This window comes from Arctopsyche grandis, chromosome 8 (assembly GCF_051622035.1).
Source record: "Arctopsyche grandis isolate Sample6627 chromosome 8, ASM5162203v2, whole genome shotgun sequence".
In the NCBI taxonomy this organism is placed as follows: domain Eukaryota; kingdom Metazoa; phylum Arthropoda; class Insecta; order Trichoptera; family Hydropsychidae; genus Arctopsyche; species Arctopsyche grandis.
Window position 1 is genome coordinate 18,180,145 of NC_135362.1, and position 20,050 is coordinate 18,200,194.

General features: G+C 31.9%; 1 protein-coding gene across 2 annotated transcripts in view; it reads left to right on the plus strand.

Annotated features, from left to right (window-relative positions):
• Positions 1-20,050, plus strand: part of Exn (Ephexin) — a 47,367-nt gene that overhangs the window by 13,767 nt on the left and 13,550 nt on the right. Inside the window, exons 2-3 of one of the 2 annotated variants that reach the window (XM_077437032.1) lie at positions 13,353-13,413; positions 16,992-19,992. In XM_077437032.1, coding sequence (XP_077293158.1) covers positions 17,042-19,992 — 2,951 coding nt within the window. In that variant the 5' untranslated portion in view covers positions 13,353-13,413; positions 16,992-17,041. The remainder of the gene's footprint in view (positions 1-13,352; positions 13,414-16,991; positions 19,993-20,050) is intronic. The other variant, XM_077437033.1, reaches the window with a different exon arrangement.

The following is a 20,050-nucleotide window of genomic DNA, read 5'->3' on the forward strand; positions in this document are numbered from 1 at the left end:
TTTGTTTATAATAATTACTCCTTCGAGTACAATTTCCGTCTATCGTTGCGCTGCATTGAGTGTAGCAAATTCTGAACCTCTATCGAGACGTGTAATCTTAGGAGATTGCACATGATACTGCAATTAACGCAGACACAATTTTGCCTTTACATATTACACAATACGTTGTTATCTTATTTCCTTTTCATCGATATCGTATTTTATTGTATGTGTAACAGTAAGAGTGTAAAGCTCGCTTATGTATATATTGTCTAGTATGTTTATGCATCGTCGAAATCATTTAGTAACAGTGTACACGGGAGAATGAATTTCATATAACCTTTAACTACATAACTTTACCCTAACCTCTACTCGTAGGTAATACGGATGTAGTTGTAAAACTCATAGTCTTGTTAATTATCGTCTATTTTATATCAATCCAACAATAAATCGGTTCCATTCTTGAGCATAAAATTCATTGAAAGAGTGACGTCGAAACCAGCTTATCTGTCAAACTTTGATCAGAAAATTTAATAGTGCACTATAGCGACAAGTGCATGAATTTGCTAGCGAGTGTATACCTTTACTAGTAAAAATATCTGTGAAATCTATCGTTGTAAGGTGTGGCTTAAAATCGAACTGGTGTATGCACTTATTAGATAATGTATACATCTGCGAGACTTGACACTTTTACTGTAACATATGTATATCTCACACTCTGGCCGAAATCTACGAATTGCATGACAGTAAGGTTCCCGTTCCTTTTAATTATTTGTTCTATGAACCTACAAAACTTGCGGTCAAATGAAACAAAGCGACATCAATCAACACGTTGTCGGTTGGAAAAATTTTTGAGTGAAATTTTGCGTGAAAGCATATTTTTTTGTAAGACCGTTTTAAATCCACTTAGCGCAAGATGAATTTCTATAAACATCAAAACTTGTTTTATTTCTGTTCAATGAGTGATAGATATTGACGTGTTTGTGTGTGATGGTCTTGCGATAGTTTATAAAAAAGCTAATCAACTGCACAATAAATATAAATTAGCTTAATCGCCTTTTACTTGAATGACCTAAATAATTTAATTTATGAAAACGCTAAAACCTGTATTTCAATTATCGCTTAAATTTTAGCACCTCTTTCTCTTTAAGGAAATAAGAACGTGGTAATATTTATTTGCTTATTATATGTGGGAGATATGCTTATTTAATTTTGGTTGATTCAACAGTATTTTATCTATTTAATCAATGTTTGTTGATTATTTTGATAGCCGGAAATTGTTCGTTCGTTATCTTAAACACATCCTGATGCTATAAAATAGATCCGAATAACACACAGGTTAGTTTCTCAACAGAAGGAATTAAAATTATCTTGTTGGCGTCTTCAAAAGCGATTGTTGTTTATCATCACGAGTTATAACTCAAATATTTTCTTAATGATACCTATATCGATGTTTTAAAGCCTTCCCTATATTCCTGCATGACCCGTATTCTTCTGAAATGATTGTAAACAGTTTCTCCCGGCACGTGATTAAAATCATCAATATTTGTTTTACTTTCTACGGCAATTACGCCGCTGATGACTGCGTACATATGTATATACACGTGTATTTTCAAATCGTAAACGATGATGAGGAAACTATATAGAGGTATATACTAGTAGAAGAGATTCTTCACTATTTTTTAGTCTATGAAAATAAAATTACGAACCCTTCACTTAAAATATGTTACCTACTACAGTACAATACATACACAAAGTTTCTCATTCAGGAATACAATGACGAGAAACATTAATTCGCTCATTTATTACCATTGACCATTTAGTTTGAAAAAACTTCTAAGTGTAGGTAATTTGATTTCCGTTCATGGAAAATATGTACATAGGTTAAAAACCTCTGCCTTACAGCCAGAAAGTATGGCATTATCTTCACGAAGAACAGGTGCTTCTTCTTCGACCATCAAGGTCACTCGGTATCACCCGATGTGACCCTTCACCGTTGACGATTATTTACTTTCTTCAAGTTTGACATGTGAAATCAGCGTTCATAGTTGGAGAATTTGTGTCGGTCGATAAATGTCCATTTCGCGTCAAAACTTATCATTTGGAGTCGAAAGTGAACACTCTGGGTGTACTCTCACTGTGGCACACATCGTAAATCGTGTCGTGATTACCATTCATAACATTACTAGGTGGTTATTATTTATCGATGACTTTATTCAAGTACTAGACTTTTCTCAGATATTGGATTTAAATTTATGAAAATTTAAAGAAGCGCCTCGGCTTAAAGTTAGAGTCATCCAGTGTAATCTGTCCAGGATAAAATAATTTTGTACTATCAAGTTCGTTGGATATTTGATTTTGATTTTTAAATGCCTTTTATTATTACTAAATTATGTTCACAATACATCTTATATCTATTTTAATAGCTACTGATCTACTGATAATTTTCTATTTAACGATTTTAATTTAATTTTGTTAGTAATCATAGTATTTAGGCCATTGTGGCGCATTAGGTTCTTCCTGTAATGCCACAATGGTCCAAAACTATTAAATAAATAAATAAATTATATTATTATAATGTTAATGTACAGCATAATAGGAAAAACAGCTCAAAAATCTATTTACAATTCTTATAAATGTTCATAATACATCTAATACATAATATTAATTAAAGACTCTCTAAAGTCGATCTTTTATACATATATAAGATCTTTGGAATCTTATATATGTATAAAAGTTTGGTGTTACTTACATTGATTAAGAAAAAAAATCACGTTTTTTACTTACCGGAGCGGAGACCAATCAATCTTTACTCAATTTTACCCACTAAATTTGAATATGGCAATAACTTTTGTTGGCTTGCTCTCGCTCTCAAAATCTAATATTGCTGTGCCAAAAGTGAGTATTGAAATCAATAGTCAGTTTTTTTTCTATCGGTTATGATTTTTTACTGCTTTAAAATACATATAATTAATTATCTAGCATTTTTTTTAAACGCTCATATCACTTAAACGAGAGCAAGCTAACAAAAATCATTGTCATATTCCAATTCAGTGGGCCAAACTTAGTGAAGATTAGACTCCGCTCCGATCATTTTTTTGTTGCTCATTGTTATTAAAAGACATTTTTCTCCATTTACATTTCGTAGGGTTCTTTTAAAAATATATGTACATATGTATGTAGTATATCAAAGATGCAGCACTCATTCATACCTACATACATATGTATTCAGAAAATAATTAAAATAATTAAAATAATTAATATTTTGGTACCTAGCTTCAAAAGAGTCATCTATATATGTACTAACAGAGAATTTTATGTGTTTGTCACGACTCTTACATCATTTGGTGGCTGTTTTCTTAATGAAAGTTTAAGAAAAGTTAGCATACTATTTTTTATACCTTGGCGTTAGGTATATATCATTTTTAATTGCCTTTCTCCAAAAAGTATGTAATTAAGTAAAACTTTACTTAAGAAGTAAAATTATTATGATGATAGTGTCTCACCTTTAACCACAATCTTTCATGTTACATTTATGTAGGTATTATGTTACATACATATGAACATATGTATGTACATATATGTAGGTACATATATGCAAATAGTATCTCAGTTTCTATCGGTAGAGGAAATGGATTTGGTCGACTTTCTTGTGAGCTAGATTTGTTGGAATTTCGGAATCCCTTAATATTTAGTACCTAAATTTCTTTTAAGATGTATTATTAAAATGTCTAAAAATTATACCGTTATTCCAACTAAAAATATGCGTAACGGGATGTCGTCGGAAATACGTTCACACGTTAATATAGATTGAACGATTTCAAAAAGAGACTGTCGCTAATGTTTTGCAGTCCCGATGCTAATTTTCTACCGATTCGTCTAGAATACGGCATTCTCATTCTTGCACAAATACATTTAAACTTTTTTTTTCGTTTTATTACCTGACCAACATGCTTGGTAAATTTAAAGAAGCCGTAGGTTCTAATAGTGACCAATTCGAAATTGGCGAATCGTTTGCTGTTTGTAAATAGTCTTGACACGAGCATTCGATGAATTCCAAGTGCTGGAAGAAGTTGAACCGGTTGCATCTGGTATGCTTCAACTCCCACTCTGGTGCAGCGAGATAGTGGGTGTGTAGGCTCATTGGAGCTCATAAGTCAATTAGAACTTCCTGTGGCATTCTCATCTGCCTCCACAGCTTTTGGTTGCTTTTTCTTGTTTACACTCTCGCCATATTTTGTAAAATAAAAACAATGACACTTTATTTAGAAGGAAACATAAAAGGAATAATGCAATCTAATAACATCTCGAGATCAACGTGTTCGCAGTCTACTTCTTAACATGCATCTTGAATGAACGTATCCGGGACTATTTTTCTTTATTGATAAGATTTTTTCTTTTAAGCTTCACTTTCAGTGTTGAATGCTTTCACTTGAATTTCGCGTCATTCTTTTATAACAGGAATATAATACCCCTCTAAAAGAGTATTTTTTATACAACAATGCGAAATACTTTCACTAAATTAGGTTTTGCTTTCTTCTGAATCACCTAACGTGGTCTTGAAATTTTCAAGTTCCACAATTAGAATTAAAGCAATCATAAAAAGTGTTGAATGTATCCATTTTTCCTACCCATTATAAATTTGTTTTAATGAATGTAGATCGTTCGAGTTTCACAATTTGAATTATGTAAGTACATATCTACTTCTCTGGATTACTATTTGACACACATTTACTGTTCTCATTCCCGTCATTTTGAGACGGCATCTTCATAAATTGATTATGACGGATGATTTACGTTTCTAATAAGAGAGAAGTTCACATCTCGTCTCTTGCGGTTAAAGACTATTTGTAATGATGAATGTACTTTTTATAAATCATTTACAACTAAGCTTTATTGTTCTATATGCTAATGACAATCGATGTTAAATTTTCAAAATTCAGCTAAATATTTTCAGTTTGAAACGTTACTTCCCAATCAAACAAATTTTGAACCCACCATTAGTTTATGAGCAATATGTAATTTTCACAAAAACAAATAACTAGAGTATATATGCATATGTAAAATACTAGATGAGCACATGATAAATTAGTGAAAAATTATTCAATGATGCAAAAAGCAGCTCATCACATACTGATTTCATATGCATCATTAGAGCCTTGTGGGGTTTTTTTAACTGTCCAAACTGACTGACAAACTACTATGATTCAAAACCCTATTACAAATGTGCGGCATTTGACAGAATGCTTTTCTTTTTGATATTTTGTACCCGTTATTTAAAGTTCAATATTTGAATCATTTTCGATGACAAAACGAAAGCATTGTCTGCACGTGAAACGAATAAATCATAAAAAAAGAAAAACACTCGTGCATTATCGAGACCATTGTAAATGGTCCATTCGACGTATTTATACGAGCGAAAGGTACGAATTACATTTTTCTAGAGCAACTATCGCTCGTTTATAGACGAGATATATTTCGACATCCATCTCTTCTCAAATATAATGGTAGTACATCGAACATAGATGCAGTCGTAAGATAAGTAGGCGCTGTCGATCCATATGTCAGGAAATTGTTCAATTAATTGATTTTTCGAACGATTGCATCAGCTGTATTCAATTCGTTAAGGACAATTAAAGATTGCTTTTTTGAAACTCGATTTTTATTTTAATCAAATTAAAATGTGATTACGTTTCGTCAAACTGTGAATTAAATTAGATTATAAATTTTGTCCTAAATTTTTTTTTGTCATTTTCAATATTGGATTATTTTATATAACCAAATTGTTAATCATAAATATGTAGTTTTATGCATAAATGATGCAGTCAATCAATTACAATAATTTGTATAAACATACATACATATGTTACATATGAAGTGTATCTTCCTGCTGTAATATATTTAGTAAATCGATTTGCAAAGTCACTTTTTTTAACACATTCTTATAGTTTTCGTTATACGGTACTCATTACCTTTATTTGTAATGCCTCAAAATATATTACAACTGAAAATACAGTTCAACTACAAGTTGGTACCCGGTTAGATGGAGAGGTTAAGTTTTCATGAAAACGTCACTCAACTAGTAAATTGAGTTGGAAAGTCTCATTTTTGTTTTGAACATATTCTTAGAGTTATCGTAATATGGTACTCATTAACTTTATTCGTAATAACTAGCAAATATTAACGCATTATTGAATTCTAAAGCATTCGTAAAAACATCAGAGCTGTCAAAACTCAACTGTTATTTCACAACTGGCGCACATTGTTGAAAGTGTATTTGTGCTTGTATATACATATATATTATTTACTAGTTGAATTGTATTCGAATATGAATTACCTAAAACACCAGTTGGAATTATTACACCTCAAAATACACTTCGACTGTAACATATACAAGCTACCGTACCTATGTATTATATATTAGGTGTTCCAAAAAACTGACCGAAAGAAAAAGCCAGTTTTCGGTTGTTTTACAAATAAAAATCCTGTCGACCGGCTTTCACCGGTTTCAGAAAATTAGGATTTTTTTTAAGCTTAAAATTTTTATATCAAAAAAAAATTGTAAATATATATTTTATTTTGCAAAAAAATAATTGCTAAAAAATTAAATTGAGCTATAAACATTATGAACTTTCTTAAGATCATTATTATATATTATTATTACAAATGTCACAGCTGTAAAATGGCAGATCCTGAATACGCACAAATGATTAAATAATAATTTAAATCAGCTACTATCAAGCAGAAGAACGAGCGAAAACTACAAATTATGGAAATCCCAATTTGCCGAAATTCTGAAAGGTCTTGTGTAGGTTATTGAAACTACTTTCAATAATATTTTATTGGTTTATGACCTGGTCTTCGTCAAGTAATCTCTCAAAGCCACCACTAATAGTGCCATACCTTGTTTTTGTTGTTCAAAGAAAGTTTGGATCCAATACACCTTTTTTTTTATCTTTGATAGAAATTTGAAATTCTTAATTGTTAGTTTCGAGCAACATCGAAAACAGTGATTATAGGAAACCTTAAAAATCCGGCTGATCGAGCCAAAAAAGCCGGTTTTCGGTTTTTTGAAAGATGGTCAGAAAGCCGGTTTTTCGGTTTCGGTTTAAGCCGGCTTAGAAGCCCTATATGAATGTACTTATATCTGGAAAAACGCAAGAAGTTCAATTGTATAGGTATATGTATGTAAACTCTACAGCAAAACAATCATCCTCTTCGTTGACAGACTCAAGTCTCTCATAAAGCCCAATGCTTTAAAAGACTATGAGGAAGTCAACGATTTTATTTATCTACATGGGTGCCTTGATCTCAAGAAAATAATGCCAATCAGAAATTCGCAGAAGATTAGAAATGGCAAAATCAGAGATGACCAGTCATCAAAGATATGGAGGAAGCGTTCTATGTATAACGAGGAAGACGAAAATACGTCTGGTGCAATCTCTGTATTGTATAGAGTTGAGACATGGACGCCGAAAAAGAGAGAAAGGGACTTGTTTAGATGCCTTTGAAATATGGTGCTGGAGGCGGATGTTGCGCATTCCATGGACCACAAGACGTACGAACGTCTCTACCCTCCAATACTGGCAGTTTCAGAGACTCTCCACGATGTGTAGGAAAATGATTCTTTCCCTCTTTTGGCCATATTGCTAGGAGGAATATGAAGACTCTCGAGAAGCTAGCAGTGAATTTGAGGACACTAGAGGGAAGGCGAGCGTGAGGATGGTCTGCCAGAAGATGGTCAGCTCAAATCAAAGAACTGACGGGATCGTCCGTAAACACAGCATTTAACTCGGCACAGGACCGGGGGAGTAGATCCCTTCTTCTTCTTCTCGATGCCCTGTCCGCATCCGGACGTTGGCGACCACCTCGTAGATTATTTGAAGATATCCGCATCGGTCTTAAGCGGCTCGGTACAGATCGTCGGCGCTCATATCGGTCCACATGCGCATGTTTCGAAGCCAACGCCAACTTCTTTCTGCCAATAGATGACAATAATGTAGAATTAGATCCCAGATGACAAGAAATAACCACGACGCTCAACATTGAGCGAAACGATAGAGAAGATTCAGCAAAAGCTATCAACTGAATTTGAACGACCGCCATTCACAATAACATCAACCAGTCGCTGATTAAAATGTCCTTTTGTTTATAAAATAAGTGTTCATTTTTATTACTTTCATTACAAATCAAAAATAAATAAGGCGACTGACAGTTGTTTCAAAGCAGTCAATTGTTTTTCTTTGTTTGACAGTTAAACTAGTGTTCTTTCTCACTGGCGTCATAACATTACGAACAGTCAGCGGACATCCCAAATGTATATGTATATTGGATTGTTGATTGTGAACGACTTGTCGCCTTATTCTATTGATTTCATAACACACACATAGTTCATATATCTTTGGAGTTGTTGAATGTGATCACCGATCAGTGGCTGCCAACCAGTTGTATTGTCTCGTGTGTTTGAATATGTTAAACGACCGTTGGGAGTTGAAGGCCATCGTGACTGGTACAAATGTCTCCGTGGCCCGACCCATCACCGACGCGTTATTTATACCATAAAATTCATCACCATACGCGAATAATTACATATTATGGTGATAGTATTATGTTAGCGTAAATTTTTGACCTTTGTGTACTAACTATGACTGACTTTCAGTGCGCCATATCGTGTACTAATTTTTGCTACAAACTGTGTCATTGTTTTTGCGTTCGCGACTTTAATACGTATTATTATAAAAAAAAAAATAACAGTGCTGACATGTGTGTGTGTGTGTGTGTGTGTATATACATATTGGTAAATGAAGAATGGTATATTTGAAGATTTGATCGCGAATGTCTCATGGCGGTACATATTGTATGTACATACGTACAATCATTGACCTTTCTAGTCTGTGAATACTTTGTCGCAGTCCAATCCGTTAGAATCATAGATATTATATATAATACATATTCTATATCTATGGTTAGAATGGTCCTATATCTTTCGCTTTCGAGGATTCAGTGAGCCGTAATTCACTTTTGGGTTTTGTCTTGACATTTGTATTGAAGTTGTGTACAAAAAATTCTGACAGGTGAAATCTGCGGGACTTGACAGCATCACTTCATGAAATAATAAATTCGAGATAAACTTAAACTTGAATGTTACGAAATAAATTTTATTATGTACAACAAATTATCGCGTTTTATGAGATTTGAAAATTGCGTAAAAATAAACTTATATGTATGTGTATTAATTTTAGATAACGCTTTTTTCTGTATTGAGCAACTTTTCACTAAATTTATTTTAAAAGTTTTTCGTATCCATTTATTTACACTTATGTGAAAAAATTGGTATTTGAAAAATATTTTTTTTTTATACTTTATTTAAGCTATGTATACATTTTCTGGGGAAGTTCCTTACATTAATCAAATTTATCCAAATGACGTTCCCGTCATGGCATATTTTATCTGTTTCACATTAAAGTTGTGGCTATTTATGAATCATTAACCTTAATATAACGTTTATATATTCACTTGCTTTGTATTTTATCGTTAACCTAATTATTCAGTTGCTCGCTAACAAGTTTGCTTACATTTGTATATTCTCAAATGAGAAGATGGTTTCAAATTCACATATTAAATTAAAGCTAGTACAAATATACTCATAAACTCGCCCTTTTCTAGGATTGTTCGACTCCTCAATATGCTGGCTCATTATTTAGCAGATCTTAAAAAAATCTTAACATTTATTCATTGTTATTTACTTATTTTTTATTTTTTTTCTTACTATATCTATTTTGATGTATGTATTTTATATGCACTTTAGTTTTCTATTATTAATGCCGTTTCTTTACATGTAGGTACATATGTATGTATGTGCTTATTCTAATTTTGACCATATTCATATACTTATTACTAGAGGTAGGATAGTCACAGTGCTATCAATTGTTCCATTGTTGTAAATCCTTTGTAAAAAAGGTTCGGCAAACCTTTAACAATGCATTTACAACCTTTGAACAATACACGGCCCCCTCAGGCTCCGGTGACTACTTATAACAAATATATCGCACGAAAAACAAATTATTCAACTTTAGTTAAATGTACTTAACATTATTCCAACATTCCACAAATATATTGCACATGAGAAAAATTATTATCACTGAAATTTATTTATTTACACTTTAAAATCACTAAATCACACAAAGTTTTCGGTATTTTTTTTAACCATGTTTGCGATTTTTCTACTAAAACTATTTTATTGTGATATCCACTTATGCTTGTTTTTATCTATGACGAAATCTATATTTTATTTGTCTATATTTTTTAACCTTGTTTATATTTTTTTCTAATAAAACTAGTTTTTATAAGTTAAGAGGTAACAAGTGAAAATTATCTATTTAAAGTTGAAATTATTCGAAGCATTCGAAAGTTAAGGCGTACCAAGTGAATAGTAATTAATTTTAAGTGTAAAGTAATCGAGTTAAGGTCTGTTCATACCTATCCACCACGAACTGGCAGCAGCACAGAGAAATGTAATATTGGCTTTAGGTGTTCTTTTGTTGTCAAGTGACATTCTGTCCACGGACAGATCTAAATAATTTTAGCATCAGTCGTATTTGACGCTTAGTGCTCGACGTATGTCCGATAAAAACTTCTCTGTTTGTTTATATTACTCGCAAGATGGGCAAGCATCGGTAAAATTGCACAATACATTCAAAAACACACAATAAACAACATGGGATACATTTTTATAAGTAAATTGATCCGATTGTATTCCGTGCGATGTAGCGTATTTATAGAGACGTACCGCGTAAAATTGACAACAATTATTTATTCGTAAGGGCAGTGGTCTTGGTACATTATATATGGACGCATTCATACTCCATTCGTGCATGCGCATTCACGCATCCATACGCGTCCATATAGAATGTACCAAAGAATACTGTCCGTACTTGCAGGATACCTACTGCTGCCGGTTCGTGGTGGATGGGTATGACCGGGCCTTTAAAGTTTAATGTACCTAGTGAATAATGTCTAAAATAAAGTTATATTATATTTTCCCCTGCTTTATTATGTATTTTTTATTCTCTTTTTATTACTAACCTCTTCTTAGTTCAGAATCGATTTTGTCGTCTGACGAAGTTTAGGTTCTTATCCGATCGTTTTCAAACATTGCTATTTTGCTCGGTTTGGTCATCAATATAAGTGGAAATGACGTTCGCCATTACCATGGTGAAAAATAATCGTAATAGACACGTTTGAAAATACTGCATCTTCCTTCACGGTGACGTCTATCGTCCACACTGTTCTGATCTTTTTTTCCCCTTTCGCCCCCTCTCGCTATGGCAGATTGAGCACTTGACCATACTCATGATCAAAGTTTACGGAAAGAATTGGTGATTTCTTAATTAGTTTTTTTTTATATATCGTCTTCATTTTTAATTTTTAATTTAACTTGACATCAATTTTCTTTTTATTATTATTCTTTTTAATTTTATGTCTCTTCTATGTGTAATTTACCACAGTGACCAATTGGGGAAACCTGTTATGTCATTGTGGCATTAATTTTCTATAAATAAATAAACACGTATATAGTGATATACATACACATGTATAATTTATTTATTTATTTATTTATAGTAGTTTTGGACCATTGTGGCTTTACAGGAAGAACCTAATGCGCCACAATGGCCTACATAATGTATATATTTGTCTTATTTATTAGTTTCAAGAAGTTCAATTCGTAAAATGCGCTGACATCGTGCTTAAAATTTTCGAGATAAGTAACATTCCAATGCGAGATAAAAGTTTATGTATATGCATATGTATAATAATTAGCTAACGGAGTTTATTCGCATACGATAAAAATATCGTATGCGTAATCACGACAATGGAAGTTGTTTAATGTGCAAAAACAGCACAGACAATGTAATGTACATATGTTATAAGTATGAAATTTTCAAATTAGAAAGTGAATAAAGAAAAGTGCAAAGATCGAAGTGTTGTTTTTGTGCGTGCGTCTCAAATTTTCTTTTTTTTGCGTATGCAATGCGTTTTTCTTTACATATTTAATTTTGTTCGATCGCAAACAGTTGTGCTTGTGTATGTGTGTTGAGTTTGTATTATGAGATTATTTCGTTTATATGGTTTGTTTGATGCAAACATACATACATACAAAACAGGCAGGTCAAATAAAATTGAAAAATTATTTTGGAGACGTTAATCAAATGGACTAAATCATAGTGTGCGCGTCATTTTTCGTGATTTTCATTTTTTATGTATAAAATTTATATTTTTATGCATAAAATGTTTTGGTATTGTTGGACAAATAAATGTTTGTAAATCGATTAGATTTTAGCATACATATATCGAGACTCGTTTGGCCTCAAAGTTCAAGGTAACTCCTTGTAGTATGTGTAATTTGAATATGACGTATTCATAGGCATCTAGTTTCATATGACGTATTCATAGGCATTGTATGTATTATTAGGTGTGTGTGATTGAATTTATTCTTATTCCAAACATTTTAATGGTGTCAGATGTTCATATTTCAAGCCTTGATACGATTTTTCTTTGTTTGAGTGGAAATTTGTTTTATATTTGTTAAGTAGTCATATGAGCCGTTATATTTGAAGGGGGTGGAAGTCCAATTTTCAGTTCCCAAAACACTATTTCTGTTTGACTTAATTCACAAATTGTTATCACTTCTTATAATTCAATGTGTCCAGAACCTCGGCAAAGCAGAACGAACATATTACAGGCCACCAGTATTTTTAAATATTATTAAACTTAAAACATTATATTATATTTAATGTTTTACGAAATATTTCTCGAAATGAAGAAAAGTAGACTTTTGCCACTTTCAAATATAACGGCTCATATCTCTATTACTTTCAAGTCTAATTTTATTTTAAAATTAAATGAACATGCATTTGAAAATTCTCAGTTGGTGTGTACATGTATGTATGTACTTTAATTATGAGGAAAAAATACATATACCACGTATCATTTTAAATTTTTATTTCTTAGAATAATACAGCTTATTGAATACATCGAATTTACACAAAGGGATTTAATATTCTTATTTATGATCATAAATATTTAAACTTTCTTTGTTATTTGGAAACTCCAAGGTAAATTTTCCCGGGAAATATCGGTACAAAATTTAAACAATTACCTCGTTTTTTGTTTGATTATTGTCTATTTACGCGAAAGACACATGAAAAAGGCATTATTATCACAAATTTAACATGCACGAACTGATTGTAACATTTATTCATACTCACAAATAAAAAACGACGAAAAAACCCAAGAAAAGCTTTTTTCGCTAACGGGTTATTTTTATGTATTCGCAAACATTGTACTAAAATTATTTTTTCTATATTTTACAGATTCTCAACGGAGAAGTCAATTTGAGATGTCTTCTCACGATACCATAAATACAATAGAGAGGTAAATTAAAATTTAATTATATCATAATGTCAAAATAAATATCCCGCGATCTCTTAGCGCTTCAAAAATTGGCGAAACATGTAAAAATACTTATTTTTCATCCACTCAGGACTCCCGTTTTTCCCATAACAACTTTTAATTGAGACAAACTGGTTCTGAAATAATAAAAGGCCAACACGGTTAACAACCTTTTGAACGGAGTCGGTTCATGCGTATAATAATTTTTCCTGGTGTGCTCTTCATGTTTAAATATAATTCTAATTTATCCGTAACTAAATAATTTCTATAGTCGATTATATACATACCAAATGTTTTCTTTATGAGATTAATAAATATTATGAGATTGCCATCAGGAAAAAATCATCGCGACTCAAATAATCACGAACCAAGTGGATTGCCTTGGTATGTACAGGTGTATGTTGGACGAAAATGATAGCTTTTTAGCTGTTTAAAATTCTGAACAAACACAAAGAGAAATTACTTCTCGCTTTTCTAACGGAAAGTTGGTTTCATAGTATCATAAGCACTTTTGCGTCCAAGTTTTTCAGTATTTAAAGTACTTTCTAGATATTCACGAACGTATTCTTCAGAATAATGCATTTTCGGTGGTTGTTTTTAGCTTTTGATTTTACTACCCACTCTTTGATTTTTTCGAGCATTAGAAAAAATGAAAAAAAGCAGATCGACATTTCCTCTTGGGACAAATCATTATCAATTTTTATAACCACAAACCATGTACAAACTTTAAATCTTCTGTTGACGCGAGTGAGATTTTTTATTCATTATCATTCTTTTTTTTAAATTGTATGTGTTTAATCCTTTAATATTTATAGTAATTTCACTCACATGACATGATTTTTATTTGAATTTCCACTTGTTATTCAAAAGGCGAATATCTTGTGCACTTACTCAATACATCACCTTGTTTACGCGTGAATGGAATAAGCAATCTTTCAAACGATGCACAACAATACAGACATTGAACCTGTTCTACCAAGATAAAATACGAATAATAAAGTTTAGTAGCCGAAGATCTAAATTAACATTGTGAATTTCATATATATGTATGTGGAAATTTCTGGGAATATTGTATCAGCATGAATGACAGGATGTTGACCGCAACTGTAAGTTGATAGTGATGCGACCGTTAAGTGCAACAAGCATTCGCTTTGTGCTAAAGTGCACCAATAAAATGTTCATTTCAATAATTTGAGACAATCATTTCAAAAATGCCATGTAAACACACTAATTAAATACTCGGTTCGGTAGCTCTAATCGAAATTGGCAACAGTAGTAGCGTTTTCGAAATATTATCTGTGAACCAAATGAACTGTTAATACAATTAAGTTTTTGTTCAATTTCACTGTCCTCTCTTGCTGATATAGCCTTGATTTTGGAAACACAATGCCTATGTCGAAAAATGAGAAATCTTAAGGTCAATTCCGTCAGACTGTTGACACATGTTTGTAACCTCGTGGATTTTCAATTTAGGTTTTCCCCGCTTATATTTTCAAAAAAATTTGCACGGATGAGAAAATTGTATTTTTGTGAAAATTTCTTCCATAAATCCTCAGTATAAATATGATTTTCGCAGTTCAGACAATTTTTTTCAGTCTTTCATAAAATAGTTTTCCAAATTTGGACCTTATTATTAAAAAAAAACAATTATAATGCATTTGTGTAAAATACAAAATCATTAAAGCTAAATTTTGAATTCTCTATAAAAAAAAGTGTACTTTTTTATCTATGATCCACATACCGTTTTCGTTATTTTCTCCGAGCACAATTTTTTTCGTATAAAGTAAAAGGCGTAAATTTCGAGTCGAAGTTTCAAAAATCGATTGAATTTCGTGGCCGGGTGAAATTTTAAATCGATCTGATACAATTTAGATACATTCTGTTTAGAATAAGTACATACACAGTATGAACGTGGGCAGTCGAACGAGTGAAAACTGATCGATTGAGATGCTGGTTTTTTTTTTCTTTTACCAACGTTATTAATATTAGTCGAAAGTACCATAAAGAAGTATCGATATAGCCGACATTGAAATAAAATATATTACCGAAGCAACTACGATCAGTTTTACATGCAGCTATATTATCAGAAATAAATCAAAAAGTGAAAATTGTTGGTGCTATAAAAGTATAAACGATTCACTTCGTTTCATTCGACACTCGTTTATGACTGTACATTTTATTTTATTCTAATTTAATTGAATTACGTTTGCGGTATAGCATAAATTCGTGCAATTTCTAAATGGGTCAAAATATTTGGCCGCGATTTTTGCATTCCGTTTTACCTACTCGAATTTCACCTATCAAACGATTGTGGTAAGTATAGTTATCATTGTTATATCGACTTGGGAGGAAAAAATTGGTAAATTGGCTTACCGAAAGATCTCTGGTGGGCACCATTACTTTCAGATAGGCTTCAATTGACAAGTCGGGCGGTGTTTTGTCGAAAAAAAGCTTTCACTGGCTCTTAGTGCTCGGTAAAAGTGAAGTGAGGAGCTTTCACTGTTGTTTATTGGGCCGGTGTCGGTCCTTTGTGGTTGCCGCGCCCTGCAAACCCTCGAAGGCACCTCCTCATCAGGTGGTCTCGCCACTTTCCCGTCTGGACAAATTCCTGAGCAATTTAACGCGACATCGTCAACCAAAACTGGATACCACACGCGTTGCATGATTCGCCACACTCCTTGTGCTTTGTGCATTTTCGACTATTATTTTTGAAAAGAGTATTTCTGTGAGTTTATTTTGGTCGGGAGATTCTAATTTATCACCATCTAATTTATTATTACGAAAAACCTGTATATATCTTATTACTTTTGACTTACAATTATATTTTTGTGAAAATTGATGCCGACAAACTACATGTGTGTGTATGTATGTATACATATACATATGTACGTACGTATGCATATGTTGTACATCTAAGATTGCACAGACTTCTTAGCAATAGCCAGCAGCATAGCTAGGTCGTTAAGCTTCCGCTTAGCGTCGTGAGGTACCGGGTTCGATCCCAGGGCCGGGATTCGAGTGGAAATGAATTTTTCAGAGTATGCTGTTGGTCAGACCTGGATTTGTGACTTCAGGTTGATCGTTTCCTATCAGAGTTTGCCAATTTTCTCTGATTTCATTGATGAAACGGTTCCCGGTAAAAATTGGCTAAAATCCTATATATACAATATGTCACCAATAATTTGTGATTGATTAATGTGCAATAAATAAGTTTGTGTACAATTTGATAGATGTCTCATTGATTTGCGAGTTTTTCAGTGTCTCGTAATTCAGTGACTTATATAATGAATAAAAAATGCTGCAATATTTGTAATTGGCCATTGGGGTTGCCTGTAAGGCCTTCCTGATATATATATGTAGAAAAAAAAAACATATTATTGAATTGTATTTTGTATTGACTTTTCCTTTTTTACCAGGCAGAAAAAATGTTTACTCAAATAGAAACGCTCAGAATTGAGTACATATGTGTATAATATTATAAAAACAATTGAGTTTATAAAATCTCAAATTTTAAATTTTGATTTCAAAATTATCTAATTTATTTTTTATATTATTTTCAGATGTGGACCTGAATGAGGGATTCAATGCTATTTCCAAGGCTTAGGTCATCATGAGGAACGATACCACCGAACCTCATCAAAAGCCATTGGACACAAATTTTAAAAATCTCATCAAGAACAACGTCAAGGTGCAAGGTGCACAATTACCGGACAAAGCACTACAAAAAGGCAAAACTAAAGTTTTAAGTTCGGAAAAGGCTGATTTAAAAGTAAATAAAAACATCTCGAATAATCCAACGTTGAAATTTAGGCCAACTCCTTTAAAAAATAGTGATCTCACCAATGAACTTAAAAAAAAACTTGAGAATACCTCAACACATGTTGAACTTCGGAAAAAAAGTATTAATGATATAAATATTTGCAGAAATTCGGTAAACAAAGCGAAGCAACAGTTTGATAACTTTGAATGTCCAGAATTAAATAAAAAACATATATTAGAATTGAACAAATTGTTGAAAGGTGACAAAAATGTAAAAAAATGTAATGATGATGATTCGAGAATAAAAGGTGGAGGTGTTTCACAAATATCATCTATCACGAATAAAATCCGTTTGAATTGTCATTTGCCAACCCAGCCTAATAATTTGGCAAAATTAAATAGTTTGAAACCTCAGTCACCAAAGCAGTGTTCCGATTCTGTAAAAATAATAAATAATGTGTATTCTCAATCAACGAGGCAAATTAAGGATTCGATGACATCAAATTTGAAAGATTCCAATACTACTCATAAAGTAAGCTTTAAAACCAAAAACTTTTCAAGGAAGCCAGCTTATAGCAAAATATCCACTACTTCGAATTCAACTAAAGTTGCAACATTGACCCACAAATTCAACGAAATTATAAAAGAAAATGATTCTAGGGATACAAAGACGACTGTTATATTAGGATCTAAAAATAAATCAGAATCCGTTAATTTAAAATTAGGCAAAAATAATACCGTTATTATAAGCAAAATCGGTCACCACAAGAAATTATTTAGTATTAACGCAATAGATGGAGTTAACGTAAAACGTTCACCACTGGTTAGAAGAAAATTGGTACGAGTTAAGTCCGATTCTGCCGTAAAAAGGAAAAATCTTCCAAAGAAACGAATCAATAATCTTGGTTCGTCATTTAATCATTCGCATATTATTGATGATCAATCTTCACACTCAACTGATGCAAAAACTTTCAATAAACCAAAACAGAAAATTACTATATCTCAACATTCCAACATTGTCCGTACGACAATACAAAAATTTGAAAGTGAAAAAACAGAAGAAACACCAAAAATGAAAAGTGATACTAGTGAAGCCAACAAAACTGATAAAATTGTTAAATTGAATATCAATATTAAACCTAAAATTCCTGAAAAAAAAGTTAATGTTTATATCACCAAAAATGTAGTTATACGTGATGGAAAACCTAAAATAAAATTAATTAAAAAAACCACTATTGATAATAAAAACGCACAAGAATTGAATGAGAATGAATCTGAACCATTCGATACTACAAATCGATCTTTTAATGATAAAGAAATACTAAATGAATATTTAAAAACTATAAACGAAGATGAAATAATCACAGAGAAGTCTCTCCAAAGGCAAGAAACATCAATGAATTCCTATACTTGTATTGAAAATACGAATAATAATATAATACATTTAAGAATTTCCCAAAAGAAAGATAATGATATGAGTTCACAAGAAGAAAAATATGAAGACCGGTGTGATGAAGAATATCAATACATTACTGATGCCCCAAGACCAAATGATTCTTTTTTGTGGAGAAATTCCAAAAGTGAATTTATGCCATATTCTGATGTAAAAAAAGAATTTCATAATTCAGTTCCATACGCTTGTGTTACTCCTATAGTTTCAGCTACAGAAACTGAAATATCTAGTACAGCTATAACTATAGATGATATTTGTCCTCCATTCGAAGCTTATTTGGATAAAGCTGATAAATTATTACAAATAAAAAAGCGGGAAATAGCAAATGAAATTAAAAAAGACAAAATGAATCAAACTCCCGTGAATGAAGCTATAAACATAACACTTAAACCATTACAAGAAAAAATATTAGAAGCGATCAATTCCTTAGTAGAACCTGATAAAACCAACATTAGAGATGAAATGAATTTTTCAAATTCTTATGAGGATTATGAAACATTTGAAACAGTAAGCGACGATATTAACTCATCAAAAGACATACCAAGTTCGCAAACGTCGATATCATCTCAATCACACATAAAAATGAACTGTCCTCTTCCTGAATTGCCAATGGAAAATACTGATAACGTTTATCAATGTCTTTATGATTTTAATTTTGATGACAATGATTATGAATACTGTCATCAAAAAATTGATTCTAAGAGAAGTCCAAGTGATTCAGAAGATGCTTATGACTATTGTACAACACCAGAGCCCAAATTACCTCCGGCAAACGTATCAAATGATATTGTACCAGTCCTACCAGAGAGAAAATATATTGAAGTAACTAAAGATTTCTCAATTTCTAAGTCAAATAGTATTGCGTCTTCTGTGGGTTATGAAAAAATTTCTTCTATATATGAAAAATCTCTTATACTTCCACAAAAATCTCATTTAGAATCGTCAAAATCAGATGCTAGTAAGGGAAGCATTTTAAATTATGATTCCTGTAGTGAAGAAAATATATACGACGTTATCAAGACAACGGACTCAAATTGCTATGAAAGTATATCGGAAGGCGCTCAATCTCCAATTAAATTGCGTCAAAAGCAAAATAATAAAAATCTCGCACAAATAATTGCAGAGAAACAAATTCCATTTGATTCAATTTCAATCTTGAGTCAATCGTGTTCAGGTTCTATCATGTCCAGTGACCAGAAAACAAACAGTATATACGAACAGAGATCAATCACAAGTTTTGATAGATCTACTATAGTATCGTATGGAAAAGCACCTAGTGAAATTAGTTCCAGTGATCGTAGTGACGATTGGGAAGATATGTCTGACCAAGAAAATACAACAATTGTGATGTATGCTATTTTTTTAAACAACTTTTTATTCCATTTTTTTTTGTGTTTTTTTAATATT